Raw genomic sequence first — 27,767 nt, 5'->3', positions numbered from 1 at the left:
CTATGCTTTATAAGAATTCACTTATTACTACCAAATTATATCATGATATATGGAGGGACAGAGGAAAACTGGATGCCAGGAAAAGGCTAGAGGCCAAGTACACCATGTGTATGTACTATGCTGTGAAAACAATCAATAGAACATTCATTTTCTAAGGTCAGATTACAAGAGTGGCTCAGAATCCGAGACTTCTTTTCAGCCAAAAGGGCTTCTCCATAATCAGTCAGTTTCTACAGAGTTTTACATAATATTTAATATGTATAGCTAAATAAGCAACTGATTAGTGTCAAATGCTAACAAAGCTAAGTAAATGCCATCAGAGTGGGGTAATAGGCTTTTTTGCCCTGTTTCTTCACCACAGGCAATTTCACTAACATCCACTGGCTATCTTACAAGTTATAAAAGGGATAAGAAAAAAAATGTGCATGGGTCAGTGAAAATCCAAGCCCACAACTGAAAAAAAAAATAACATGCTCAACTGAAGTGGGTGAGCGGCATTACCTGGCCCAAAGAGCAAGACAGCATTTCCCTTCAACAGCCTAGAAGGTACAGTATGATTCTCACTCATGTCAACAAATTCAGCCAAGCCAACATTCCTATGTTATGCCCAAATGATGAATATGTAACACAAAGAGTTCAGCTTATCTTCTCGTTTTCATAAGAAAAATTTAGCAAAAGGAGAAAGAAAAATACTACATGCCATTTTCTCAGTACCATAACAGTTCTTCTATTTCTGTTTTTGTTTAAAAGCCAAAGGAAATCCTAGTTACAGATTTAAGCCTTTCTGCCTCCTTTTAATAGTTAAGCCAATAGCATTTATTCTGCATACAAAGCCCATATTAGGCACTCAAAGACAGAAAGAAAAAAAAACCTCAATGTGTCTCTATAATTATCTAGAAAATACTGTAAACATAAAGTTAACTGCTATAATTTAGTGGTAACGATTTAAAATAAAGCAATTTTAAAAATGAGTATATACCAAAATAGTTGGTTAAAGTGGGAAAGAAAATAGTGTGGTCCCTTGAACTGCAAAGAGATCCAACCAGTCCATCCTGAAGGAGATCAGTCCTGGGTGTTCACTGGAAGGACTGATGTTGAAGCTGATACTCCAATACTTGGGCCACCTGATGCGAAGAGCTGACTCATTGGAAAAGACCCTGATGCTGGGGAAGATTGAGGGCAGGAGGAGAAGGGGGCGACAGAGGATGGGATGGTTGGATGGCATCACTGACTCGATGGACATGGGTTTGGGTGGACTCTGGGAGTTGGTGATGGACAGGGAGGCCTGGCGTGCTGCGGTTCATGGGGTCGCAAAGAGTCAGACACGACTAAGCAACTGAACTAAACTGATTCAATTAAAACACTAAATTATCCAAGTAAAATTTCTATTATTTGTAATCTGGACATATGTTCAATATCATTTCTATAAATATAAAATGAACACATCCTATCTCAAGCAAACACGATATATGGAAATTCAAATTTACTATAAACAAACAAAAGACTACAATCATTGGTGATAATTACTTGCTTTACAAAAGAAGTAAGATTTTCAAAGTCTCAACATTTATAAACACACAATGGAATGTTATTCAGCCTTAAAAGGGAAGGAAATCCTGTCACATGCTACAACATAGATGAACCTGGAAGAATAAGTAACATTAATAACTGCTATAAGTCAATAAAATCTTTTTACATTCCTGTAACAGTGATTCAGGGTAAGGCTTTGCATTCAGTCTTCCAGATTTGAGTCACAGAACATGACTCAAATGATATTTATCTAAAAAAGAAACATAAGAGTTACAGTGAATCAGAAAATTAAGTTCCTTCTTTTATCACATTTTGTTTCCAAAACACTTACCTCAATGGAACTGGCTATATTCAAACATTCTTCCATTCCAGGAATATCCAACTGAATAATTCGAAAATCCTTACATTTTATGATGATGGTACCCAGTGGTCCCACAAATCTATAAAAAAAAAATAAATTATGCTTAGGGACATATATACTCCCAACTCAAAAGTATATGATTATTTCTTCAAAAAGAGGTGGTTAGTCGTAATCACCAGCTATACAGGCAGACCTCGTTTTATTGTACTCACTTTATTGAGCTTCCCAGATAGGTGTTTCTTAAAGATTGAATGTTTGTTGCAACTCTGTCCAGCAAGTCCATTGGCACCATTTTTCTAACAGCATTTGCTCACTTCATCTCTCTGCATCATATTTTGGTAATTGTTACAATATTCCAAGCCTTATTATTGTTGTTGCTATTTTGTTATACTTGTCATGGTGCTTTGTGATCAGTGGTCTTCGATATTACTACTGTAACTGTTTTGGGGCACCAGTAACCATGCCCACATATGACAGCAAACTTAACTGATAAGTAAGTGTCTTCTGACTGCTACACCAACTGGCTGCTTCCCATCTTCCTCCCTCTCCTCAAGCCTATTTCCTTAGACACAACAACATTGAAATTAAGCCAATTAATAACTCTATAATGCCCTCTAAGAGCTCAAATGCAAGGAAGAGTCACACATCTCACTTTTACATCAAAAGCTGAAAAAGATTAGGCTTAGTAAGGAAGCAATGTCAGTTGAAACAGGCCAAAAGTTAGGGCTCTTATGCCAAATAGTTAGCAAGTTGTGAATGCAAAGGAAAGTCCTTGAAGGAAATTAAAACTGTTACTCCAGTGAAAATAAGAATGATAAGAAAACAAAAAAAGCCTAAGTGCTGATAGAAAGTTTAAGATCAATCAGCCATAACATTCCCTTAAGTCAAAGCCTAACCCAGAGCAAGGCCCTAACTCTAATTCTCTAAAGATGGAGACAGGAAAGAAGCCTATGAAAGAAAAGTCTGAGGCAAGCAGAGGTTTGTCCATGAAATTTAAGGACAGAAGCTGTCTCCACCACATAAAAGGAAAGCAGCAAGTGCTGACGCAGAAGCAGCAGCAAGTTTTCCAGACACAGTTAAGGTAATTCATGAAGGTGGCTGCATTAAACAACAGATCTTCAATGTAGACAAAACAGCCTAGGGCTTTCCTAGTGGCTTGGTGGTAAAGAATCCACCTGCCAGTGCAGGAGACACGGGTTCGATACCTGGTCCAGGAAGATCCCACACGCTGTGAAGCAACTAAGCCGATGCCCCACAACTGCTGAGCCTGTGGTCTAGAGCCGGGGAGCCGAACTTCTGACGCTCGTGCGCCGAGAGCCCGCGCTCCACAGCAAGAGAGGCCAGCGCAACGAGGAGCCATGCACCGCAGTGAAGAGACGCCCCTGCTCGCCGCAGCCCAGCAAGGAAGACCCAGCACAGCCAAAAATACATGAACTTTGTAAAAAACAGCCTTATATTGGAAGAAGATGGCATCCAGGACTTTCACAGCTAGAAAGAAGTCAATGCCTGGCTTCAAAGATTTTAAGGGCAGATATACTCTCCTCTGAGGGGATAATGTGAGTGGTGAATTAAAGCTGATGCCAATGCTCATTTACCATTTCCAAAGTCCTAGGGCCCTGAAAAATTATGTTACATCTACTCTGCCTGTGCTCTATAAATGGAACGACAAAAGTCTGGATGACAGCACATCTTTTTACAACAAGGTTTACTGAAAATGTTAAGCTCACTGTTGAGATCCACTGTTCAGAAAGAAAGATTCTTTTCAAAACACTGCTACTCACTGACAAGGCACCTGGTCACCTACTATCTGATGGAGACATACAATGACATACTTGTTGTTTTCATGCCGGTTAACACAATGCCCATTCTGGAGACTGTGGATCCGACTTGATTTTCAAATCTTATTACTTAAGAAATATATTTCATCAGACTATAGCTGCCATACATAGTGATTCTTCTAATGGAACCGGGCAAAGTAAACTGCAAACCTCCGGAAAGGATTCACCACTCTAGATGCCATTAAGAATATTCATGCTTCACGGAAGAGGTCAAAATGTTAACATTAACAGGAGTTTGGAAGAAGTTGATTCTAACCCTGATGGATGATGTTGAGGGGTTCAAGACTTCAGTGGAGGAAGTCACTGCGGATGTGGTGGAAATAGCAAGAGAAATAGAATTAGAAGTAGCATGTGAAGTTGAACAAGGAGTTGAACCAAGTGTTTTCTTGAAATGGAGTCTACCCCTGGTAAAGACTGTTGAAATGACAACAAGGAAATCTGAATATTATGTAAGCTTAGCTGATAAAGCACCAAGAAGGTTTGAGAAGACTGATTCTAATTTTGAGAAAAGTTCTACTGTGGGGAAAAACGCAATAAAACAGCACACTGCACACTTCAGAGAGATTGTTCGTGAAAGCAAAGAGTCAATCAACATGGAAAACCTCACTTCTGTCTTATTTTAAGAAATTGTTAGAGCCACCTCAACCTTGAGCACCCACCACTCTGATCAGTCAGGGTTCATCAGCATTGAGGCAAGACCCTCCACTGGCAAAAAGGTTACAGCTCGCTGAAGGCTCAGATGATAACTGGCATTTTGTTTAGCAATAAAGTATTTTTAAATTAAAAAAATTTTTTTCAGATATAATGCTATTGCACAGCTAACAGACTACAGTATAGTGTATCACAGCTTTCATATGCATTGGGAAACCAAAAAATTCATGTGATTTATTGAGGTAGTCTCCAGACGACCAAACGTGCAACACCTCTGCTGTGTGCCTATATTCAACTTCCTTCTCCCTTATTAGTTTAATGAAGGAAGAATCTCATGCCTCCATCATTAAAATTTGAGCCACGAATTACTTAAAATGCATATATTAAAATTTTTTAATATATAAAGTTATTCACACTAGGCCAACTCATTTAGTGGAGATTATTAGGAGTCTTACTTCAAAGAATAAGAAAAATAAATCTGTAGTTGATGTATTAAGTGTTTGTATAGAGATATTTCTGAAGCATAGGAAAAACTGTTCATTTACTTCCTTCCAAATTTGCAACAGTTGATTTGAAAAATAAGTATCTTTTTTTTCCAGCCTTTAAAACCTATTAACTTGCAATATCTATTCTAAGTCAAGGAAAACTTCAGAGTAAAGGCCATATCTAATCATAAATTTTGTTACCAGTAAGTTTTGAGTAAATTTGTTTTACCTTAGTTCGGATTTTTGTCTTCCTTTTCCTGTTGTTTTCTTTTGTCTACACTTGTTGATAGTTCTGACTTTCCTTTTGCTTTGCCACCAACTGCCCCAATTCTTTCACATTAATACTTGTGAATATTCCCTGAACTATGACTTCGTATACTGATCCAGAACTGGTAATTTTATTTATATTGTGCCTCGTTTAGGAAGAAGACTCCTACAGCTACTTGTCCTGAATTCTGTAAATACCCCCATGCCCAACATCACTGCACTGTGAATTTGGATAAGCGAAAATTATCAACATGGGTCAAATCCTAGCAAAGAAAATTCCATCGGAGATCCACAACTGATCAACACAGTGGAATGCCTCTTATAAAGTATATTTTGAAAATTCATATTCTTGTCACTTCCACTTCTGGCAAAGTTTGAATTTCAGGGACCATATTTACCCTACTACCTGAAACAACTAAAATAAGGAGGCAAAATATAAGGAAGAACCATTTTCAAGACACTGAACATCAAACAACAATTTTTAAGACATCGAACAAAGATCTCTGGGAGATGAGAAACAAGATGAGTCTGATGATTGTCCCAATGTACTGTTTTGAGATTTTCCAAGTTATAGTGAAGGCAGAGAAGAATTGGGAGGGGCTGATAGTCTGAGAAGACCATCTTTATTTGGAAAGAAGGAAATTAATGAAGAAAATTTGGGTCTCAAATTAGTGACCTCAGATTCCACTATACTAGAAATATACCAGCAAGTTGAATCCAAAGCAGAAAATATTAAATAACAAAGATAAGAGAGGAAAAAAATTAATAAAAAAAAAAAAAAAGAGAGAGACAAGAGAAGATTGTAGGGAAAAACAAAGCAAAAGCGACTGCTTCAAAAGATCACTTAAGAGTGATGATCTTCTAGGCAGACACTAGGAAAAAAGAAAGTCACAACCTAACAATGCCAGAAATGAGAGGTTACAATCACACAGACTCCACAGACACTAAAAATACTGGGAATATCAGGGACAATTTTATGCCAATAAATTCAACAACGTAAATGATATGGACAAACTTCAAAGAAGACACAACTAAAGATCATTCAAGAACAAATAACTTGGTTAATTCTTTATCTGATAAATAAACTGAAATTTTCATTAAAATGTTTCCCACAAAGAAAACTCCAGTCCTGGGTGGCTTCACTGATGAATTCCAAAAAATATTTAAGGAAAAAATACTATCAAGTCAAGAAAAATTCTTCCAGAAAATTGAAGAAGAAACATTTACTTCTCAACTCACACCTAAAGTCTGGCATTTTCCTAACACAAAAACCAAAGACACGACAAGACAACTACAAACCAGCAGCCCTCATAAACTAGATATAAAATTTCTAAAAACATTAGCAAGTTAAATCCAACAATACACAAAAGAATAATCATGAGTAACTGAGGTTTATTCCAGAAATGCATGGTAGTTTTAACAAAGTAAGTTACTGTATTAAACTGAAAAAGAAAAACCATATGCTCATCCCAACAGATATAGAAAATGCATGACAAAATCCAACAGCCATTCAAGAATTTTAAATGGAACAAAACAACCCAACTCTCAGCCAACGAAGAACAGAAGTGAACTTCTTCAACCTAAAGTACAGCATTTACCAAAAGCAACTCTACCACTAAGAGTATACTTAATGGTAAAAGGCTGAATGCTTTCTCACCAACACCAGCAATACTACTAAGATTTCACTCACCACTTCTATTCAACAGTGTGGAACCAGGGGCTTCCATGGTGGTCCAGTGGTTAAGAATCTTCCTTGCAATGCAGGGACACGTGTTCGACCCCTGGTCTGGGAAGATCGCGCATGCTGCGAACAGCTAAGCCCGGGCCCCACAGCTAGTGAACCCGCTCCACAGCCTGCGAGCCACGAGCGCCGAGCCCAAGCGCTGCAGCGACTGAGGCCCGAGCGCTCCGGAGCCCTGTGTTCTGCAGAGAGGGGCCACCGCAGCGCGAAGCCCAAGAGCAGGCCCCTCGGGCTGCCACTGGAGAAAGCCTGTGAGCAGCAGCAAAGACCCGGACAGCCAAAGGTTGGTTTTTTAAGATTTTTAAAAATAAAAACATTGTACTACCAGTTATACCCAGTGCTACGGGGCAAGAGAACAAGTGGCATCGAGGTTGAAATGGAGGAGATAACACTGCTTTTAGTTGTAGATAACAACTGCCTACTTAGAAAATCTGAAGAAAGTTATTTTTAAAAAAAGCTATTCGAGTAAATGAATTTAGTAAAGCTGAAGGATACAAAAATATACAAAAATCAATAGCTTGCACGTCAATGGCAGGCTAGTAAGCAAATTATTTGCTCTCTCTGGAAATAAGCTGGCTTCCCAAGTGGCTCAGTAGTAAAGAATTGACCTGCCAAGAAGGAGACTGAAGATCAACCTCTGGGTCAGGAAGATCCCTTGGAGAAGGAAATGGCAACTCACTGCAGCATTCTTGCCTGGAGAATTCCATGGGCAGAGGAGCCTGGTGGGTTACATACAGTTCATAGGTTGCAAGAGTGGGACATGACTAAACAACAACAAAACCACAATAACAAAAGAAATTAGCTAACCTTGAGAGTGGCAAGCCCTAAGATGACAATGTATGATAAAATACAGAAAGTTAAAAACTTGATTAATACAAATAAGTAATAGGAAGTAGAAATTTTAAAAATACCACTTGAAATAGCATCAAAATATGAAATACATAGGAGAAATTCTAACAAACGATGTAAAAGATCTAGAGTGAAAAATATCACACACTGCTGAAAATATTTGAGACCTAAATAGGATAAATGGAGCAACAGGTTTGTTCACTGTCAGAATACTCAGTATTAAGGTGTCAGATGCTAGCTCTCACCAAATTCCTTTATCAACAGATTCACCACAATCTGGACCAAAATCACAACTGGCTGGGACTTCCCTAGTAACCCCGTGGTTAAGAACCTGCCTGCCAGTGCAGGGGCTATGGGTTCAACCCTGGTTCAGGAAGACCCCACATGCCATGGGGCAGCTAGGCCAGTGCGCACAACTACTTCAGTGAACAGTGACTGCAGCCACGAAGCCAAAGGATGCTTGCTGCTTGGAAGGAAAGCTATGACAAACCTAGTCAACATATTAAAAAGCAGAGACATCACTTTGCTGACAAAGGAACGTATACTCAAAGCTATGGTTTTTCTAGTAGTCACATACAGATGTGACAGCTAGACCATAAAGAAAGCTGAGCACTGAAGAACTGATGCTTTCAAACTGTGGTGCTGGAGAAGACCCTTGAGAGTCCTTGGTGAGCAAGATCAATCCAGTCAATCTTAAAGGAAATCAGTCCTGAATATTCATTGGAAGGCCTGATGCTGAAGCTGAAGCATCTTTGGCCACCTGATGTGAAGAGCCGACTCATTGGAAAAGACCCTGATGCTGGGAAAGATTGAAGGCACAAGAAGAAGGGGGTGATAAAGGGTGAGATGGTCAGATAGCATCATCGACTCAATTGACATGAATCTGAGCAAACTCTGGGAGATACTGAAGGACAGGGGGTCTGGCATGCTGTGGTGCGTGGGGTCCCAAAGAGATGAACATGACTTAAGGACAGAGCAGCAACAAACTATCCAACCACACATTAAAAGGATCATATACCATGCTCAAGTGAAGTTTATCCCAAGAATGCACACATTCTTCAAAATACACAGATCGATCAATGTAACATACCATGTTAACAAATGAAAGAATAAAAATCATACGGTCATTTCAATAGACCCAAAAAAAGCTTTTTGACAAAATTTAACACCTGGCTCAGATGGTAAAGCATCTGCTAACAATGTGGGAGACCCGTTTTCAATCCTTGGGTTGGGAAGATCTCCTGGAGAAGGAAATGGCAACCCACTCCAGTATTCTTGCCTGGAAAATCCCATGGACAGAGGAGCCTGGTAGGCTACGGTCCATGGGGTCACAAAGAATTGGACACGACTGAGCAACTTCACAGTATGATAAAAACTCCAGAAAATGGCCACAGAGGGAGCCTACTTCAACATAATAAAGACCATATATGACAAACCCACAGCAAACATCATTCTCAATGGTGAAAAACAGAAATGAAAGCATTTTCCCTAAGATCAGGAACAAGACAAGGATGTCCACTCTCACCACTCTTATTCAACACAGTTTTGGAAGTCCTGGCTCCGGCAATCAGAGAAGAAAAAGAAATAAATGAAATACAAATTGGAAAAAAAGAAGTAAAGCTGTCACTGTTTGCAAATGACATGTTATTATACACAGAAAATCCTGAAGATTCCACCAGAAAACTACTGGACCTCATCAATGAGTTTGATAGTTTCAAGATAAAAAATTAATGCGCAGGGCTTCCCTGGAGGTCCAGTGGTTAAGAATCCACCTGCAATGCAGGTGCCACAGGTTCAATCCCTGGTCCAGGAAGATCCCATGTATCATGGAGCAACTAGGCCTATGTACCACAACTCCCAAGCCAGCGCTCTCTAGAGACCGCAAGCCGCAACACTTGAGTCCATGCAGTGCAACAACTGAACCCCATAAGCCTAGAGCTTAAGCTCCAAAACAAGAGAGGCCACCACAATGAGAAGCCCACGCACTGCAATTAGAGAGCGCCCACACGCAGCAACAAAGACCCAGTGCTGTCAAAAATAAATGATGAATGCACGGAAAGTGAGATTAAGGAAACAATCCCATTTACCATCACAACAAAGGAATAAAATACCCACAAATAAATTTACCTAAGGAAAGAAAAGACCTGTACTCAGAAAACCATAAAATACTGATGAAAGAAATCAAAGAGGACACAAACAGGTGAAAAATATACCATGACTAATGCCGAAGAATTGATGCTTTTGAACTGTGACACTGAAGACTCTTGAGAGTCCCTTGGACTGCAAGGAGATCAAACCAGTCAATCCTGAAGGAAATCAGTCCTGAGTATTCATTGGAAGGACTGACTGATGCTGAAGCTCCAATCCTTTGGCCACCTGATGCGATGAACTGACTCATTATGAAAGACCCTGATGCTGGAAGAGATTGAGGGCAAGAGGAGAAGGGGACGACAGAGGATGAGATGGTTGGATGGCAACACCGACTCAATGGACGTGAGTTTGAGCAAGCTCTGGGAGTTGGTGATGGGCAGGGAAGTCTGGTGTGCTGCAGTCCATGGGGTCACAGGGTTAGACTCAACTGAGCGCCTGAACTGAACTGATACTACCCAAAGCCATCTACAGATTCAATGCATTTTCTATCAAAATTACTGGCAGTCTTCAGAGAATTAGAACAAAAAACTTTACAATTTGTAAGGAAACACAAAAGACCCCGAATAGTCAGAGCAAAGTTGAGAAAAAAAAAACAGAGGTGGAGGAATCAGGCTCTGCAATTTCAAACTACATCACAAAGCTACAGTAATCAACAGTATGGTCCTGGCACAAAAACCGAAATATAGACCAATGGAACAAGACAGAAAGCCCAGAGATAAACCCAAGCACCTGTGATCACCTGATCTACAACAAAGGAGGCAAGAATATACAATGGAGAAAAAACAGCCTCTTCAATAAGTGGTGCTGGGAAATCTGGACAGCGGGAATGAAATCAGAACACTCCCTAACACCACACACAAAAATAAACTTAAAATGATTGAAGACCTGAATGTAAGATCAGATACTACAAAACTCTTAGCTGAAAACAGGAAAAAAATAACTCTTTGACATAAATCACAGCAAGATCTTTTTTGACCTACCTTCTAGAATAATGAAATTAAAAACAAAAAATAAATGAAACCTAATTAAACTTAAAAGCTTTGGCACAACAAAAGAAACCATAAACAAGAAGAAAAGACAACCCTCAAAATGCGAGAAACTTTTTGCAAACACAGTACTGACAAAGGATTAATCTCCTTATATACAAACAGCTAATGGAGCATATATATATATATAAAATAGTCCAATCAAAATGGGCAAAAGACCTAAACAGACATCTCTCCAAAGAAGACATACTGATAGCTAACAAACACAAGAAAAGATGCTCAACATCACTAATTATTAGAAAAACAGAAATCAAAACTACAATAAGGTATCACACCCCACATCAGCCAAAATGGCCATCTTCAAAAAAATCTACAAATAATAATGCTGGAGAAGGTGTGGAGAAAAGGACCCCCTTACAGCGCTGGTGGGCATGTAAACTGGCATAGCCACTGTAGAGAACAGTAAGGAGGCTCCTTAAGAAGCTAAATACAGATCTACCATACGACCCAAGAATCCAACTACTAGGCACATACCCTGAGAAAAACACAACCCCCAAAAACTTAAGTATCCCAATGTTCATGCAGATGCAGCACTGTTTACAACAGCCGGGACATGGAAGCAACCAAGATGGCCATCAAGAGACAAATGTATAAAGGTGATGTGGTACAAATAAACAAGGGAATATTACTCAGCCAGAAGGTGGAATGAAATTGAGTCAGTTCTGTTAAGGTGGATGAACCTAGACCTGTCATACAGAGTGAACTGAGTCAGAATCAGAAACACAAACATTGTCTATTAATGCATATACAGGGAATCTAGGAAAATGGCATTGCTGCGCTGTTCGCAGGGCAGGGACAGGCGCAGAGAGAGAAGGGACGTGTGGACGCAGCGGGAGGGGCAGGAGGGGGGCAGAGTGAGAGCGTCACGCTGACACACGCACGCTCTCGTGTGTAACGCGAGCCAGCAGGGAGCTGCTCCGCAGCACAGGGGCAGCTCAGTGCTGCTCTCTGAAGACCCCAGAGGGGCGGGAGGGTGGGAGGGAGGGTCCAACGGCGAGGGGGTATCGGTATACATATGGATGATTCACGCTGTAGAGCAGAAACTAACAGAACATTGTAAAGCAATTACATTCCAATAGGCAAAAAAGTTAATACAAAACAAAAAGTAAATTCACAGGGAGAAATTCTCTGGTGGTCCAGTGGTTAGGATATTGTGCTTTCACTGCAGCAAGTGCAGGTTCAATCCCCAGTAGGGGAACTAAGATCCTACCAGCTGCACTGTGTACCGAAAAATAAAGAAAGAACTAAATTTTTAAAAATTCACAGGGAAATGCAAATTACTTCAAATAACCAAAACAAGCATGAGTAAGAACAAAACTGGATCTCTAACACTGTATAATTTAAAGATACTTTAACATTGTGGCAGTGATGGCATCAAACAGATCCACACAATAGAGAAGAAAGTCTAGAAATACATTCACTTATATATGGACAAATGAGCGCAAAACAATTCACTGAAGAAAGGGCAGGCTTTTCAAGAAATGGTGCCACAACAATGAGACAGCTATACGGAAAAAAAGATTTTCTATCTTTATAGGAACCATACAGAAAACCAACTAAAAATGGATCATATATCCAAAACCCTAAAACTATAAAGCTTCTAGAAGAAAACCTGGGAGAAATCTTTGTGACCTCTGGTTAGGCAAAGATTTCTTAGGTAAGATATCATGAGCCCAGTCTATAAAAGAACTATAAATTGTATGTCTTTAAACGTTTGCTCTCTGAAAGACACGGTTAAAGAGAATAAAAAGTCAAACCATAGACTGAGAGAACATTTGTGAATCTTATAGTTGATAAAGGACTTGGATCACAATCCACTTAAACACTTCACAACTCAGTAACAGCAAAGGACTCTGGAAGACAGTGGGATCAGAAGAAACAAGAATCTCTCTTCCCACCTGGGTAACAACTGCACTGCCAGAATCTCTCTGATGTAACTACTTTGGAACGCTCATGTCTATTAAACTTCTAGGGAAAGACTTGGACAACAAATTGCAGTTAGTTTGGTATAGATTCTGCTCTTAATAAAAGAGCAGCTACCCATTCCCCACCCCTAGCCAAGTGGCAGGCAGCTGTGTACATGTTCCTAGAGCAACACTTTACAGGAGCCAAGATGGGAAGAGAGGACCCTGTTCTTCAAACACCAGAGATCTGTGCTATGATTGCTGATTGCTAATTCTGATCACAGAGGTGCAAAGAGGCAGGCAGCCACTGTTGCAATTCCTGCCATTGTCGTAAGCTGCCCCCACCTCCAAATGATGACTTCCAGTGGATTTAGACAGTCGGCTCTCTCCTCAGTTCTCTTCATTCTTCACTTTTCCTCTTTCAGGACCAGACACTAAAGATCAGGACATTCGAAAACAACTGTTCATTTAGGGAAAATTAAGAAGTAACTGACTGAACAAACCCAGGCTCAGCAAAGACCTGAGAAAACCTTAACTTTATACTCAGGCTGATCCTTGGCATCGAGACATCACGTAACAGTCAAAAAAACAAAAACAGTAAACAAAAGAAACCCCCCAAAACAAGAAACATCAAACTCCAAGGAAGAGGGAAAAATCTGATCTCCAGAGTTACCACCTTATTAGGTTCAAGTGTCCAGTGTTGAGCAGAGAAAAAAAAAAAAAAATCACAAAGCAGAAAAATAAACAGGAGAGCATGGCCCGTTCAAAAGGTGAAAATAAATCAACAGAAACTGTCTCTGAAAGCTTGATGGAAGATGATGTATTAGACAAACACTAAAATAACACTCTTAAAGATGCTCAAAAAGCTAAAGGAAAATGTGGGTAAAGTCAAGAATATAATATGTGTGAACAAAATGGAAACATTGATAAAGAGATAGAAAACCTAAAAAGAAACCAAAAAATTCTGGAGCTTCAAAGTTTTAAAAACTGAAATGAAAAGTTCACAAGAGGGATTTAAAAGCAGATTCCCAAGAGGAGGAAGAAAAAAATTAGCAAACTTGAAGATTAAAAGATAAGACAATGGAAATTGTCAAGTGTGAAGAACAGAAAGAAAAAAGATTAAAGAAAAATGAACAGAACCTAAGGGACCTATGAGATACCAAAAGGCCGACCAACACACACAGAGTGGGAGTTACGGAAAGAAAAGACAGAGAAGAGGGCAGAGAGAACATCTGCAAAAACAATGGCTGAAAATTTCTCAAATCTGATGAAAGACGTGACTATAAACAAGCAGCTCAATGCAGTTCAAGTAAGATAAACTCAGAGAGCCCCACAACAAGAACTCAAGAACGTGGGACCCAAAAGACAGATGGCTAATATATTCAAAGTGTTAAAGGAAAAACTGTCAACTACATATCTGATAGCCTGCAAAACTGTCCCTCAAAAGTGAGGGAGAAATTAAGGCAATCCCAGATAAACAAAGGCTGAGGGAGTCTCTGACCACTAGACTTGCTCTGCAAGTTACGCTCATGGGAGTCCGGCAAAGTGAACTAAGAGGGCACTAGACAGTAGCTTGAAGCTATATGAAGAAATAAGATTTCAAAAAGGTGGCATTCATGGGCAATTATAAAGGCAGTATTATGTAACTATGGGCTGTAACTGCATGTTTTATTTTATACATGATTTAAGAGACTAATAACATTTTAAAGAAATAGATTATGCCCTCAGGCTCAAAGCATAAAGATATAATTTTATGACATGTATGGAAAGGGATGGGGACAGAGCTATAAAGGAGTAGACTTTCTGTATTTTTTTAAATGAAGTTGGTATAAATTCAAATTAGAGTATTTTAACTGTAGGATGTTAAATTTAATCCCCATGGTAACCATAAAGAAAACAGCTATAGAATAAACACAAAAGTAAATGAAAAAATCTTAAATATTTCATTGCCATAAAATCAACTATACACAATAAAAGACATTAACGCAGGAGATGAGGGACCAAAAAGCTTTAAGGCATATACAGAACAAATAGCACAATGACAAATAATTAACCTAAATCAAGAGGATTAAACTCTTCAATTAAAGGACAGACATTGACAGAATGGATAAAAACATATGATCCAACTATATACTCTCATAAGAGACACATTTCTGATCCAAAGATATAGACAAGTTGAAATTGAAGGGATGGTGGGAAAAGATATTCCAAGCAAACAACAACCAGAAGACAGCAAGGAAAGACTTTACTAATATTAGAAAAAAATAGCTTATAAATAAAAAATGGTTGTAAGAGACAAGGGACATTATCTACTAATAAAAGGTTCAACACAACAGGAAAGTATAACAATTATAAACATTTACACATCTAGTGAAAATCAAATATATGAAGCAAAATCTGACAGAAGTAAATGGAAGTAGTTCTACAATAATAGATACCTTAACACCTCACTCACAATAATGGACAGAACAAACAGATATATACAAGGAAACAGAGGACTTAATACAATAAACTAACTTTAAACTAACTAGACCTAGCAGATATACACATGCTACCCAACAGGATACACACACACACAGAAAATTTTCTGGGATAGATTGTATATTAGGCCACAAATCAAGTCTCAAGATACTTAAAAAGACAGATATGGAGGCTTTCCTGGCAGTCCAGTGGTTAAGACTTTGCCCTTCCATTGCAGGGGGCACGGGTTCAATCCCTGGTGGGGGAACTAAGATCCTGCATGCCACAGAGCATGGTCAAAAAAAAGACAGACATTATACAAAGTGTCTTCTCTGACCATAGGGGATGAAGTCAGAAATCAGTAATAAAACCCAAATCTCAGTAAATTTAAGAAAACTGAAATCATATCAAGCATCTTTCCCAACCACAATGCTAAGAGATCAGGTATCAATTACAGGGAGAAAAAAAACAACTGTAAAAAAAAAAATACAAATATACGGAGGCTAAACAATATCCTTGTAAATAACCGAGAGATCACTGATGAAATCAGAGAGGAAATAAAAAAGTGCCGAGAAACAAATGACAAGAGAAACACAACGACCCAAAACCTGTGGGCTGCAGAGAAAGCAGTTCCAAGAGGGGATTTTACAGAGTACAACCCTACCTCAATAAAAACATCAAATAAACATCCTGGCCTTACACCCAAAGCAATCAGAAAAGGAAGAACCCCCTCAAAAAACAGTTAGCAGAAGGAAAGAAATCATAAAGATCATGGCAGAAATAAATGGAAAAGAAATGAAGAAAACAACAGCAAAGATCAATAAAACTGAAAGCTGTTTTTTTGAGAAGATAAAATAGAAAAACCATCAGCTAGATTCCTTAAGAAAAAAAGGAATAAGACTCAAATCAGTAAACTTAGAAATATGAAAAAGGAGATTACAACTGACATTGCAAAATAAAAAGAGTCATAAGAGACTACTTTGAGCAACTATATGCCAATATGGACAACTTGGAAGAAATGTATAAATTCTTAGAAAAGTACAACCTTCTAAGACTGAACCAGAAAGAGAAAATACAAAGAGATCAATCATAAGAACTGAAACCAAAACTATGATCAGGACTTCCCTGGTGGTCCATGGGTTAAGACTCACAGTCCCAACTCAGGTAGCCAGGGGTTCGATCCCTTATCAAGAACTAGATCTCACATGCTGCAACTAAGACCCAACTGAGATAAATTAATAATTAAAAAACAAAAAAACTATGATCAAAAATCTTCCAACAAACAAAAGCACAAGGCCAGATTGCTTCCCAGGAGAATTCTCTTAATATCAAACATTTAAAGACGAGCTAACACCTATCCTTCTTAAACTCTTCCCAAAAATTGCAGACAAAAGAAAACTTCCAAACTCATTCCAGTAGGCCACCATTCCCCTGATACAGAAACCAAAGATATCACACACAAAAAAGAAAATTACAGGCCAATATCACTGATGAACATAGATGCAAAAATTCTCAACAAAACACTAGCAAACAGAATCCAACATCACATTAAAAAGGATCATACACCATGATCAAGTGGGGTTTATCTCATGGTTACAAGGATTCTTCAATATACATGAATCAATCCAAGTGACATACTATATTAACAAATTGAAAAATAAAAACCATATGATAATATTTTGATAGATGCAGGGAAAGACAAAATTAAACACCTAGTTATGATAAAAACTCTCTAGAAAGTGGGCATAGAGGGAGTCTCCCTCAACATAATAAAGGCCATATACAACAAATCCACAGCAAACAACTTGGTCAATGGTGAAAAACTGAAAGCATTTCCCCTAAGATGAGGAAAGACACAAGAGTGTGGATTCTTGCCACTATTATAACATAGTCTTGGAAGTCCTAGCCATGGCAATCAAAGAGAAAGAAATAAAAAGAATACAAACTGAAAAAGAAGAAGTAAAACTGTCACTGTTTGCAAATGACATGATACTATACAAAGAAAATCCTAGAGATGCCACTAGAAAACTACTAGAGCTAATCAATGAATTTAATACAGTCACAGAATACAAAATTAATACACAGAAATCCCTTGCTTCCTTATACACTCACAAAGAGAAATTAAGGAAACAATCCCATTTATCATTGCAACAAAAAGAATAAAATACCTAGGAATAAACCTACCTAAGGAGACAAAAGCCTGTACACAAAAAAGTTTAAGACAATCACGAAAAAAATCAAAGCTGAAACAAACAGATAGACACACAGCACATGTTCCTGGATTAGAAGAATACTGTGAAAATGACCCAAAGCAATCTACACATTCAATTCAATCACTATCAAATTACCAATGGCATTTTTCACAGATCTAGAACAGAAAATTTTACAATTTGTATGGAAACCCTCAAGAGCCAAAGCAATCTTGAGAGAGAAAAACAGAGCTGGAGTAATCAAGCTTCCTGACTTCAGACTATACTACAAAGCCATAGTAATCAACAGAGTATAGTAATAGCACAAAAACAGAAATATCAATGTAGATAAATAGGAAGCCCAGAGATAAACCCATGCACCTACGGGCACCTTATCTTTGACAATGGAGGCAAAAATATACAATGGAGGAAAGACCTTCTCTTCAATAAATGGTGTTGGGAAAACTGGACAGCTACATGTAAAAGAATGAAATGAGAACACTTTCTAAAACCCTACTCAAAAATAAAATCAAAATGGATTAAAGAACTAAATATAAGGCCAGACACTGTAAAACTCTTAGAGGAAAAAAAAAAAAAGGGCACAACACTCTTTGACATAAATCACAGCAAGATTCCCTTGACCCACACCTTCTAAAGTAACAAAAATAAAAATAAACAAATAGGATATAATTAAACTTAAAAGTTTTTGCACAGCAAAGGAAACCATAAACAAGACAAAAAGACAATTCTCAGAATGGGAGAAAATGCAAACAAAGCAACTGACAAAGGCTTAATCCCCAAAATATACAAGCAGCTTATAAGGCTCAGTTTCAAAAAAACAACCCAATAAAAACATGGGCAAAAAATTTAAATAGATGTCTCTTCAAAGAAGACATACAGATGGCCAACAAACACATGAAATGATGCTCAACATCACTCAGTATTAGAAAAAAGCAAATCAAAACTGTAATGACACACACCAGTGACACTGGCCATTATCAAAAAATCTACTAACCATAAATGGAGAGGATGTGGATGCCCTGTTGATGGGAATGTAAACTGATACAACCACTATGGAAAACAGTATGGAGGTTCTTTAAGAAACTAGGAATAAAACTACCATATGACCCAGCAATCCCACTACTGAGCATACACCCTGAGAAAATCATAATTCAAAAAAAACACACATACCCCAATGTTCACTGCAGCACTATCTGCAATAGCCTGGACACCAACAGATCAATGAACAAAGAAAATGTGTACATATATGCAACGGAATATTATTCAGCCATAGAAAGGAATGAAACTGGGTCATTTGTAGTGATGTGGATGAACCTAGAGTCTGTCATACTGAGTGAAGTCAGGTCAGAAAAGAGGAAAACAAATATTGCATACTAATGCATATATATAGAATCTAGAAAAATGGTACCTATTTGCAGGGCAGGAATAGAGATGCTGACGTAGAGACTGACTGTTTGGACACAGCAGGGGGAAAGAGGGGGGGACAAACCGAGAGCACCGCTGACACGGATCACCACCAGGGTGAAACGGACAGCTAGCAGAAAGCTGCCAAATAACACAAGGAGCTCCGCGTGGTGCTCTGCCAGGACCCAGAGGCGGAGGATGGGGGCGGGAGGGACTCAAGAGGTTGGGGACATACAGATGCTTATAGCTGATTTATGCTGTTGTTCAGCAGTAATTAACACAACACTGTAAAGCAATTATACTCCAATTAAAAACTCTCAAATTGTGAAAATTAATACATTTTTAAATAACCAACAGAGCAAAGAACAAATCACAAGGGAAACTATTAAGTACAGACAGAAATGTGAAAGCAAAAACACAATATTACAAAACTTATGGGGCGCAGCCAAAGCTTTATATATTACATACACATATACGCATAAAACCACTTGATGTATGAAAAATCAGTCAAGGATGGGTTGTTAGATGATGGTTTTAGGAAAACTGACTTGCTGTATGGAGGAAAAAAACAAGGTTGGATTCTTATCACACTTGAATGTAGAATCCAAATGGATTAAAGATCTAAAAATGAAGGGTAAAACTATAAAGATAATATGGAAGAAAATCTAGGAGAATATCCTAGTAATCCTGAAATAAAGAAGGACTTAAGTAACACTTAAAAAGCACAAACCACAAAGTATTGATAAATTCTGCATTAAAATCAAAGACTTCTCTTTAATGAAGGGCACCACCCAAGAGTCAACAAATGGGTGAGATATATGGAGAAGATATATGTAATGTCTAAGTGAAAAATTAGTATCTACAGAATCTATAAGGAACTGGCCAGAAAAAAAAAGAAAAACCCAGTTTTTAAAAGTGGGCCACGGAAATTCACAGGCAATCCACAGAAAGGCGAAAAAAATTTAATGATTTGCTAACAAATCATTGCCCCTCTACAATCTATTTTCTACCAGGAACCAGAATCATCTTCTACAAGTCTATCAACTGCTACATTTTCATGCTTTCAGCTCTCCAAGGCTCCCCATGAAAACCATCACAGCAGGCATATCCGGTCCCGCACAATTTGGCCACTGCTGAGCCAGCCGACCACAGTCTCTGCAGTCTCCCAATCCCCCCAGCCTCTACCCTGTGCTCACTGCCCTCCTGCCACACCGGCCTTTCTTCCTCCTCCTACATGCCAGCCATGCTCCTGCCTCAAGTCTCTGCATTCACACTCTACTAAGAAATACTTAAACTCACTGGTAATGACAGAAGCACAAATTAAAACAAAAAAGACACCATTTCCCAGTCATCACATTGGCAAAAACTTGAAGGACAACAATACCAAATGTTGGCAGGAACATGGGAGAAATAAGAATCATGCTGAGAATATTGGAAATAAAAGCAAAAATAAACAAATGGGACCTAATGAAACTTAAAAGCTTTTGCACAACAAAGGAAACTTTAAGCAAGGTGAAAAGACAGCCCTCAGATTGGGAGAAAATAATAGCAAACGAAGCAACAGACAAAGGATTAATCTCAAAAATATATAAGCAACTCCTGCAGCTCAATTCCAGAAAAATAAATGACCCAATCAAAAAATGGGCCAAAGAACTAAACAGACATTTCTCCAAAGAAGACATACAGATGGCTAACAAACACATGAAAAGATGCTCAACATCACTCATTATCAGAGAAATGCAAATCAAAACCACAATGAGGTACCATTACACGCCAGTCAGGATGGCTGCTATCCAAAAGTCTACAAGCAATAAATGCTGGAGAGGGTGTGGAGAAAAGGGAACCCTCTTACGCTGTTGGTGGGAATGCAAACTAGTACAGCCACTATGGAGAACAGTGTGGAGATTTCTTAAAAAACTGGAAATAGAACTGCCATATGACCCAGCAATCCCACTCCTGGGCACACACACCGAGGAAACCAGAACTGAAAGAGACATGTGCACCCCAATGTTCATCGCAGCACTGTTTATAATAGCCAGGACATGGAAGCAACCTAGATGTCCATCAGCAGACGAACGGAAAAGGAAGCTGTGGTACATATACACCATGGAATATTACTCAGCCGTTAAAGAGAATTCATTTGAATCAGTTCTAATGAGATGGATGAAACTGGAGCCCATTATACAGAGTGAAGTAAGCCAGAAAGATAAAGACCAATAGTGTACTAAAGCATATATATGGAATTTAGAAAGATAGTAACGATAACCCTATATGTAAAACAGAAAAAGAGACACAGATGTACAGAACAGACTTTGAGACTCTGTGAGAGAAGGCTAGGGTGGGATGTTTCAAGAGAACAGCATCGAAACATGTATACTATCAAGGGTGAAAGAGATCACCAGCCCAGGTTGGATGCATAAGACAAGTGCTCGGGGCTGGTGCACTGGGAAGACCCAGAGGAACCGGGTGGAAAGGGAGGTGGGAGGGGGGATCGGGATGGGAAATACATGTAAATCCATGGCTGATTCATGTCAATGCATGGCAAAAACCACTATAATATTGTAAAGTAATTAGCCTCCAACTAATAAAAATAAATGGAAAAAAAAAAAGAAAGAAAAAAACAATCATGCTGGGAGGGCAAAGTGGAACAGGCATTTTGGAGAGCTATCTGGCATTCTCTGTGAGGTGACTGCGTTATCTGCGTTCTGGCTGAGCCCACCCTAGGCACAGTCTCAGAGAAACTCGGCTGAAGACGCTAAAGGGACCTGAGTGAGGACGTTTACCAGAGCTGTTAGATTGTAGGGAGCTGGGGATCATCAGAGGGTGAGATAAGTAAAGCAGTGTAGGCACTCTGGATGGCGGGCTACGTCCACGGGGTCACAAACAGTCAGACACAACTGAGCGACTAAGCCCAGCGCAGCACAGGCACTTTGGAACTTAACGCTGCAGTCAGAAGCAGTGAGTCAGATGTACACACAGCAATATGAAGAGAGCCTGGAAAAAGAGCGCTGAGTTAGAATGCTGAGAAACAGAACAAGCTCTACGACATAATCCTGCTTCGGTAAATTAAACTCACACACACAAATGTGTGCACACCTACACCAACAGTGCTCTATAGTTGACAGTGATGTACACATATCTGAGGACAAGTTGCAACACTTGACATAGTTGCCTGTAGTGCTTGAGGACAAAGTGGAAAGAGAGAATTAGGGCTGAAGAACGCTAAAAAAAACAAAAAAGACTTTGTAATGAACCAATCATGAAAATGATGAGTCATCAACCAAGTAGGAGTAACTCTCTACCATAAAAATAAAAAATAAGTATAATTGTAAAACTTGTGTACAACCTCGTCTGCAGAAGGGATTAAATAAAATTCTGTGTGCACTGTACACGGACATATTCAAGCATGTCAAAGATTCAAATGTAAGCTAATACTGGATATGAGAGGGCCTGTCTTCCTCACGTGGAAGCACTGAGGTTCGGGGAGGTTCAGCAGTTCGCCCAAGGACACCTAACTAACGAGAGGCAGGATGAAGGGGTCGGTTTCACTCCTGCTCTTCCTCTCACAGCCCATTCACAAATTCACAGCAGCTAAACCTTCGAAATGCATCCAGGACTTCCCTGCTGGTTCAGTGGTTAAGAAGCGGCCTTCCACTGCAGGGGACACGGTTTCCATACCTGGTCTGGGAAGATTCCAAGCGCCCCAGAGCAACAAAGCCTAAGCACTGTAACTACTGAAGCCCATGTGCCCCAGAGCGCATGCTCCGCAACAGGAGACGCCATGGGGAAGCCAGGGCACCACAACCAATAGTAGCCCAGGGGCAACAATGAAGACCCAGTACAGCCAAAAATTAATACATTCATTAAAGTGCCCCTCAAACCTGACCACTGTTGATTACACTGCTTCTGCGTCCACTCCTAAGTCACTGTCATCTTTTCCCTGAACTACCCAACAGTCCACCTGGGTCTTCTGCTTACACTCTTGCCCTTCTACCACCCATTTTCTGCCATTGACCAGAATCATCTTCAAGAAGTCTATCAACTGCTACACTTTCATGCTTTCAGCTCTCCAAGGCCTCCCATGAAAACCATCACAGTGGCATCTCAGGCCCTCCATGACCTGGCCACTGCTGGCCCCTCCAACCACAGTTTCCGTGGTCTCCCGTGCTCACGGCCCTCCTGCCACCCTGGCCTTTGTTCTTCCTCCCACTGGCCAGGCAGGCTCCTGTCTCAAGTCTCTGCATTCGCATTCCCTTCGGCTGGAGCTTGGCTGCAGTGCTCCTTCCTCTGATATTCAGGGCAGGCTTCCTCCCTTCATTAATTCAAAAGTCACTTGTCCTCTCGAACATTCCTTCTAAACACACTGCCTCCAGGCATTCTCCATCCTCACATCTCCCTTTTTTTCCTTCCTGGTACTTATTAGCTGATACTGTTACGTATTAATTTGTTGATTTATTTGAATGTCCATCTCCTCCCCAGTATACAAGCGCCTCATCTGTCTCAGCCCCACTGCATGTCCACAGCCCAGGCAGTGCTCACCATACAGAAGACAAGGAAGTAACTCTTTTCTGAAAGCAACAACTTAACAAACTCAGATCTCACCACCTAGCTCCCGCTGGTTCCATTACATCATGCTGCTTCCCAGGTAAAAGCGTGTGCAATCTGTCATTTTTCTACTAACAGATTAAAAGGTCCTATCTTATACATTCATTTAAGCCCAACCAGGCCCACCATGTGCTAAGTTCTAGGTAAATATGAAATGACAAACAGAAAACAAACCACAGAAAGAGATAAAAAAGAAAGAAAAGAGTTGATGGCATGGAGAAACGCTAATTTGTATTCTGTGTCACAACTCTCCACTCAGTGGTTAAGTCTTTTATTTCCTAAGGGCCTATCTGCCCAAGTCACAGACAGGAGCTTTGAAGGAGATAAAAATTAACCAAATTCTTGCCCTGGCTTCAAAGAGCTAACACATACATAACTATCAAAACACAAATTTTAACAAATATTTATGAAAGACATATAAAGAGCTATAGGATTTCAAGGGGAGGGGAATTACTTCTAGTTGTGTGAAAGGGGTGGCCGATTGAAATGGTTAAACTGAATATTGATAAGATGAGTAATGGCTGGATGATAGCCTATAAACCTCCTGCAAGGCAAGAGCTATATTTTATTCATCGTGCTGTCTTTAATGTTTCACAAAATGTAGGAAACATAAGGCATTCAATGAATGTTTAACAAATTTGGGAGGAGCAAGCATTCCTGGCAGAAGGAAGAGCGTCAGTAAAATACAGACGTGAGAGAATGCAGGACACGGATGAACCACCATGAAAAGTGAGGACTGACTTGGAAAAACGGTTCAGGAAAGAGAATGGCAAGAACTGAACAGGGAAAAGTAGATTTGGGTCAGAACAAGGACTGCCACACACGACAGACTAAGGGGTCTTCCCTGGTGGATCAGCTATAAAGAATCTGCCTACAATGCAGGAGATGAGGGCTTCATCCCCGGGTCTTGAGGATCCCAGGAGAAGGAAATGGCAATCCACTCCAGTATTCTTGCCTGAAAAATCTCATGGACAGAGGAGCCTGGTGGGCTACAGTCCGTGGGGTTTAAAGAGTCGGACTTGATTGAGTGACTAAACCACCACCACCACCACCAAGGCAAAAAAGGAACACTGAAAACTTTTACATAGGAGAGGCTGATCTCAGGAGTCAAACAGGAGTCTGCTGCTTGAAAATAAATCTATCATCACTTCACTCATACTGTTTAACTTTTCCTATTAGAAATAATTTTCTTTTAAGGCATAACCACTTTGGGAATCTTCTTCACCTCCAAATTCTCCTGAGAGGTAACCAAAAAAACTATTGTCATTTATTTACACTTTAGTGTAAGCTGGATGACCAACTTACCTTCTGGCTAAAGTACACAAAACCATTGGGGAAATGGTAATTTTGACTACAGATGAACTATAACTTTTAGTCTCTTGAGACACTACCCTGGAAAGAAAGCCTGGGGTGAAAAAAAAAAAAAAAAAAAAAAAGTCAATTAATTAATACCTTTGTTTAAGAGCCTATTCTGTTCTTTGCAAAGGCACAAGAAAGTAAAGAAAATAAAACACATACTAATCTTCCAAAATGGGAAGTCTTAAATTGATGATCCAGAAGGTAAGAAACAAGGAGAAATATGATAAACTGAACATTTCGGAGAGGAGGGGAGAAGGGTTTGTGGAATTTAGACACTAAGTTGCAAGACTTTGTAATCACATTTACTCACAACTTTATGAACTATGATGGAAAATTAACATTCAAGGAATATGATGGTGCAAGGAAAAGAAATTTAAAATGAAAACGTTAGAAATCCATCCAAACAGTGTTATGTACCAAAAATGATAATCAGTAACAATCACACGGTAACCCAGACTGAATGGAAACCCGGTATCTCAACTGGATGGTTTCAGCTTTCTAAAACGCAAATCCTCAGTCTAGGCCACAGCGAGGGTCGTTCTGCTGACTGGTTGGGCGAGGGGACACAAGGAAAACGCTAGGACGGGTTTCCGCAGACAAGCATCCGAGCTGCGCGCACAACAGGGGATGGATGGGACCAGCACTCACCGCTTGTCGATGGCGTCGATGTTTGAATGGAGAAGCCAAAGCTCCTCTGTGTTGTCCTGCCGGGAGGAGAGGATCAGGTGGTGGCCAGTCAGACACAAGGTCCCCTCGACGGCCGGATAGAAAGGTCGGTGCAGCACCACATTATCCACCCGAGGGGTCTTGATCAGCTCGGCAAACTCCATGTTCTCCAGCGGCCGGAGCCAGGGGACTGCAGAGTCCCAGAGGTGCAAAACGGTCCCACCGCTCCTGGGCTGCGCTGATCCCGCGCCCAGCAGGCAGCAGGGGCGGGACCCGGACTGCGAGGCCGCGCCCCGCCCCAGGTTGGGGTGGGCGCGGCGAGGCCTCTGGCCACTGTCACTGGCCCGAGGAAGGCCCGGGCTGGGCCAGGCTGGGCACCTCTCCCGCACCTCTAAGTAACCTCAGGCCCAGGACTTGGGCAAAAAGAAGGATCTGTGACAGGCCCAGCCGCTGCCGCCTCCACCTTGAGATCTGGCTTCGGGTACCCAGGCTGATAGAAGGAGGAGGCCGCCCCAGGGCCACTTTCCAAGTCCAAGACGCTAAGGACTCCTGGCGGAAGTAGCTGCTCACAGCGGGAACTTAAAGCAACTCCGGGCGGAAGCGATGGACTGAAAACAGGAAAGACGGGACAGTCCGACCCAGAAATCAGTCCCCGCCTAGATGCGAAGAGAATGTCTCCGGAAGCACAGTAGGAGTCAAAGATTTGTGTTCCTACCACAAAAAGCTCTGCCTTCAGGCACTGCTGCGCCCGCTACTCCTACAAATATTCCGTATGAGAAAATACAGGAGAAAAAGGAAGGACGAGAGCAGGTCCCTGACCTGCCTGCCTCCACTTGAGCAGTAATCCCTATTCAGCGAGTGGGGTTGCAGTAAATTTTGGCGATTTTCATCCTTTCGCCGTGAAGAGGTAACATTTGGGATTGAGGCGGTGACTGTGACCGCAAAGAAGGGACCAGATGTAAGGGAGGAGCCGGCTGGACACGCCCAGTCACAGAGGGCGAGCGCAAACGTGCTGTGAACTTGAACAAGAAAGAGGAAAGGCATACAAACGCCTATGAGAAAACATAGATAGAAATATACACATGCTCAGAAAAGGGAGTAATTAATCCTCAGTTCAATTCACTTCAGTCACTCAGTTGTGTCCGACTCTTTGCGACCCCATGGACTGCAGTATGCCAGGCCTCCCTGTGCATCATCAGCTCCCGGAGTTTACTCAAACTCATGTCCACTGAGTCAGTGATGCCATCTAACCATCTCATCCTCTGTCGTCCCCTTCTCCTCCCGCCTTCAATCTTTCCCAGCATCAGGGTCTTTTCAGATGAGTCAGTCTTGGCATCAGTTGGCCAAAGTATTGGAGTTTCAGCTTCAACATCAGTCCTTCCAATGAACACTCAGGACTGATCTTTACTTGGATCTCCTTTGGTTGGATCTCCTTACAGTCAAGGGACTCTCAAGAGTCTTCTCCAACACCACAGTTCAAAAGCATCAATTCTTTGACACTCAGCTTTCTTATAGTCCAACTCTCACATCCATACATGACTACTAGAAAAACCATGGCCTTGACTACACGGACCTTTGTTGACAAAGTAATGTCTCTGCTTTTCAATATGCTCTCTAGGTTGGTCATAACTTTCCTTCCTTCCAAGAAGCAAGTGTATTTTAATTTCATGGCTGCAGTCACCATCTGCAGTGATTTTGGAGCTTCCCAAAATAAAGTCTGTCACTGTTTCCACTGTTTCTCCATCTATTTGCCATGAAGTGATGGGACTGGATGCCATGATCTTATTTTTCTGAATGTTGAGCTTTAAGCCAACTTTTTCACTCTCCCCTTTCACTTTCATCAAGAGGCTCTTTAGTTCTTCTTCACTCTCTGCCATAAGGGTGGTGTCATCTGCATATCTGAGGTTATTGATATTTCTCCCAGCAATCTTGATTCCAGCTTATGCTTCATCCAGCCCAGTGTTTCTCAAGGTGTACTCTGCATAGAAGTTAAGTAAGCAGGGTGACAAAATATAGCCTTGACGTACTCCTTTCCCAATTTGGAACCAGTCTGTTATTCCATGTCCAGTTCTAACTGTTGCTTCCTGACCTGCATACAGATTTATCAAGAGGCAGGTCAGGTCTGGTATTCCCATCTCTTGAAGAACTTTCCATAGTTTATTATGATCCACACAGTCAAAGCCTTTGGCATAGTCAATAAAGCAGAAATAGCTGTTTTTTTCCAACTCTCTTGCCTTTTT

At 40.4% G+C, this 27,767-nt stretch overlaps 1 protein-coding gene across 1 annotated transcript in view; it reads right to left on the bottom strand.

Moving 5' to 3' along the window:
- The window catches only part of MTMR9 (myotubularin related protein 9), a 63,162-nt gene extending 37,075 nt beyond the window's left edge, over positions 1 to 26,087 (bottom strand). Inside the window, exons 1-2 of the mRNA XM_043486741.1 lie at positions 25,510 to 26,087; positions 1,862 to 1,970 (exon numbers count right to left, since the gene is read on the bottom strand). Of these exons, the coding sequence (XP_043342676.1) occupies positions 1,862 to 1,970; positions 25,510 to 25,691 (291 nt within the window). The 5' untranslated portion in view covers positions 25,692 to 26,087. The remainder of the gene's footprint in view (positions 1 to 1,861; positions 1,971 to 25,509) is intronic.
- Between the last annotated feature and the right edge of the window lie 1,680 nt (positions 26,088 to 27,767).

This window comes from Cervus canadensis, chromosome 14, assembly GCF_019320065.1.
Source record: "Cervus canadensis isolate Bull #8, Minnesota chromosome 14, ASM1932006v1, whole genome shotgun sequence".
NCBI classification, from domain to species: Eukaryota; Metazoa; Chordata; class Mammalia; order Artiodactyla; family Cervidae; genus Cervus; species Cervus canadensis.
This window is presented reverse-complemented; position numbering and strand designations above follow the sequence as displayed.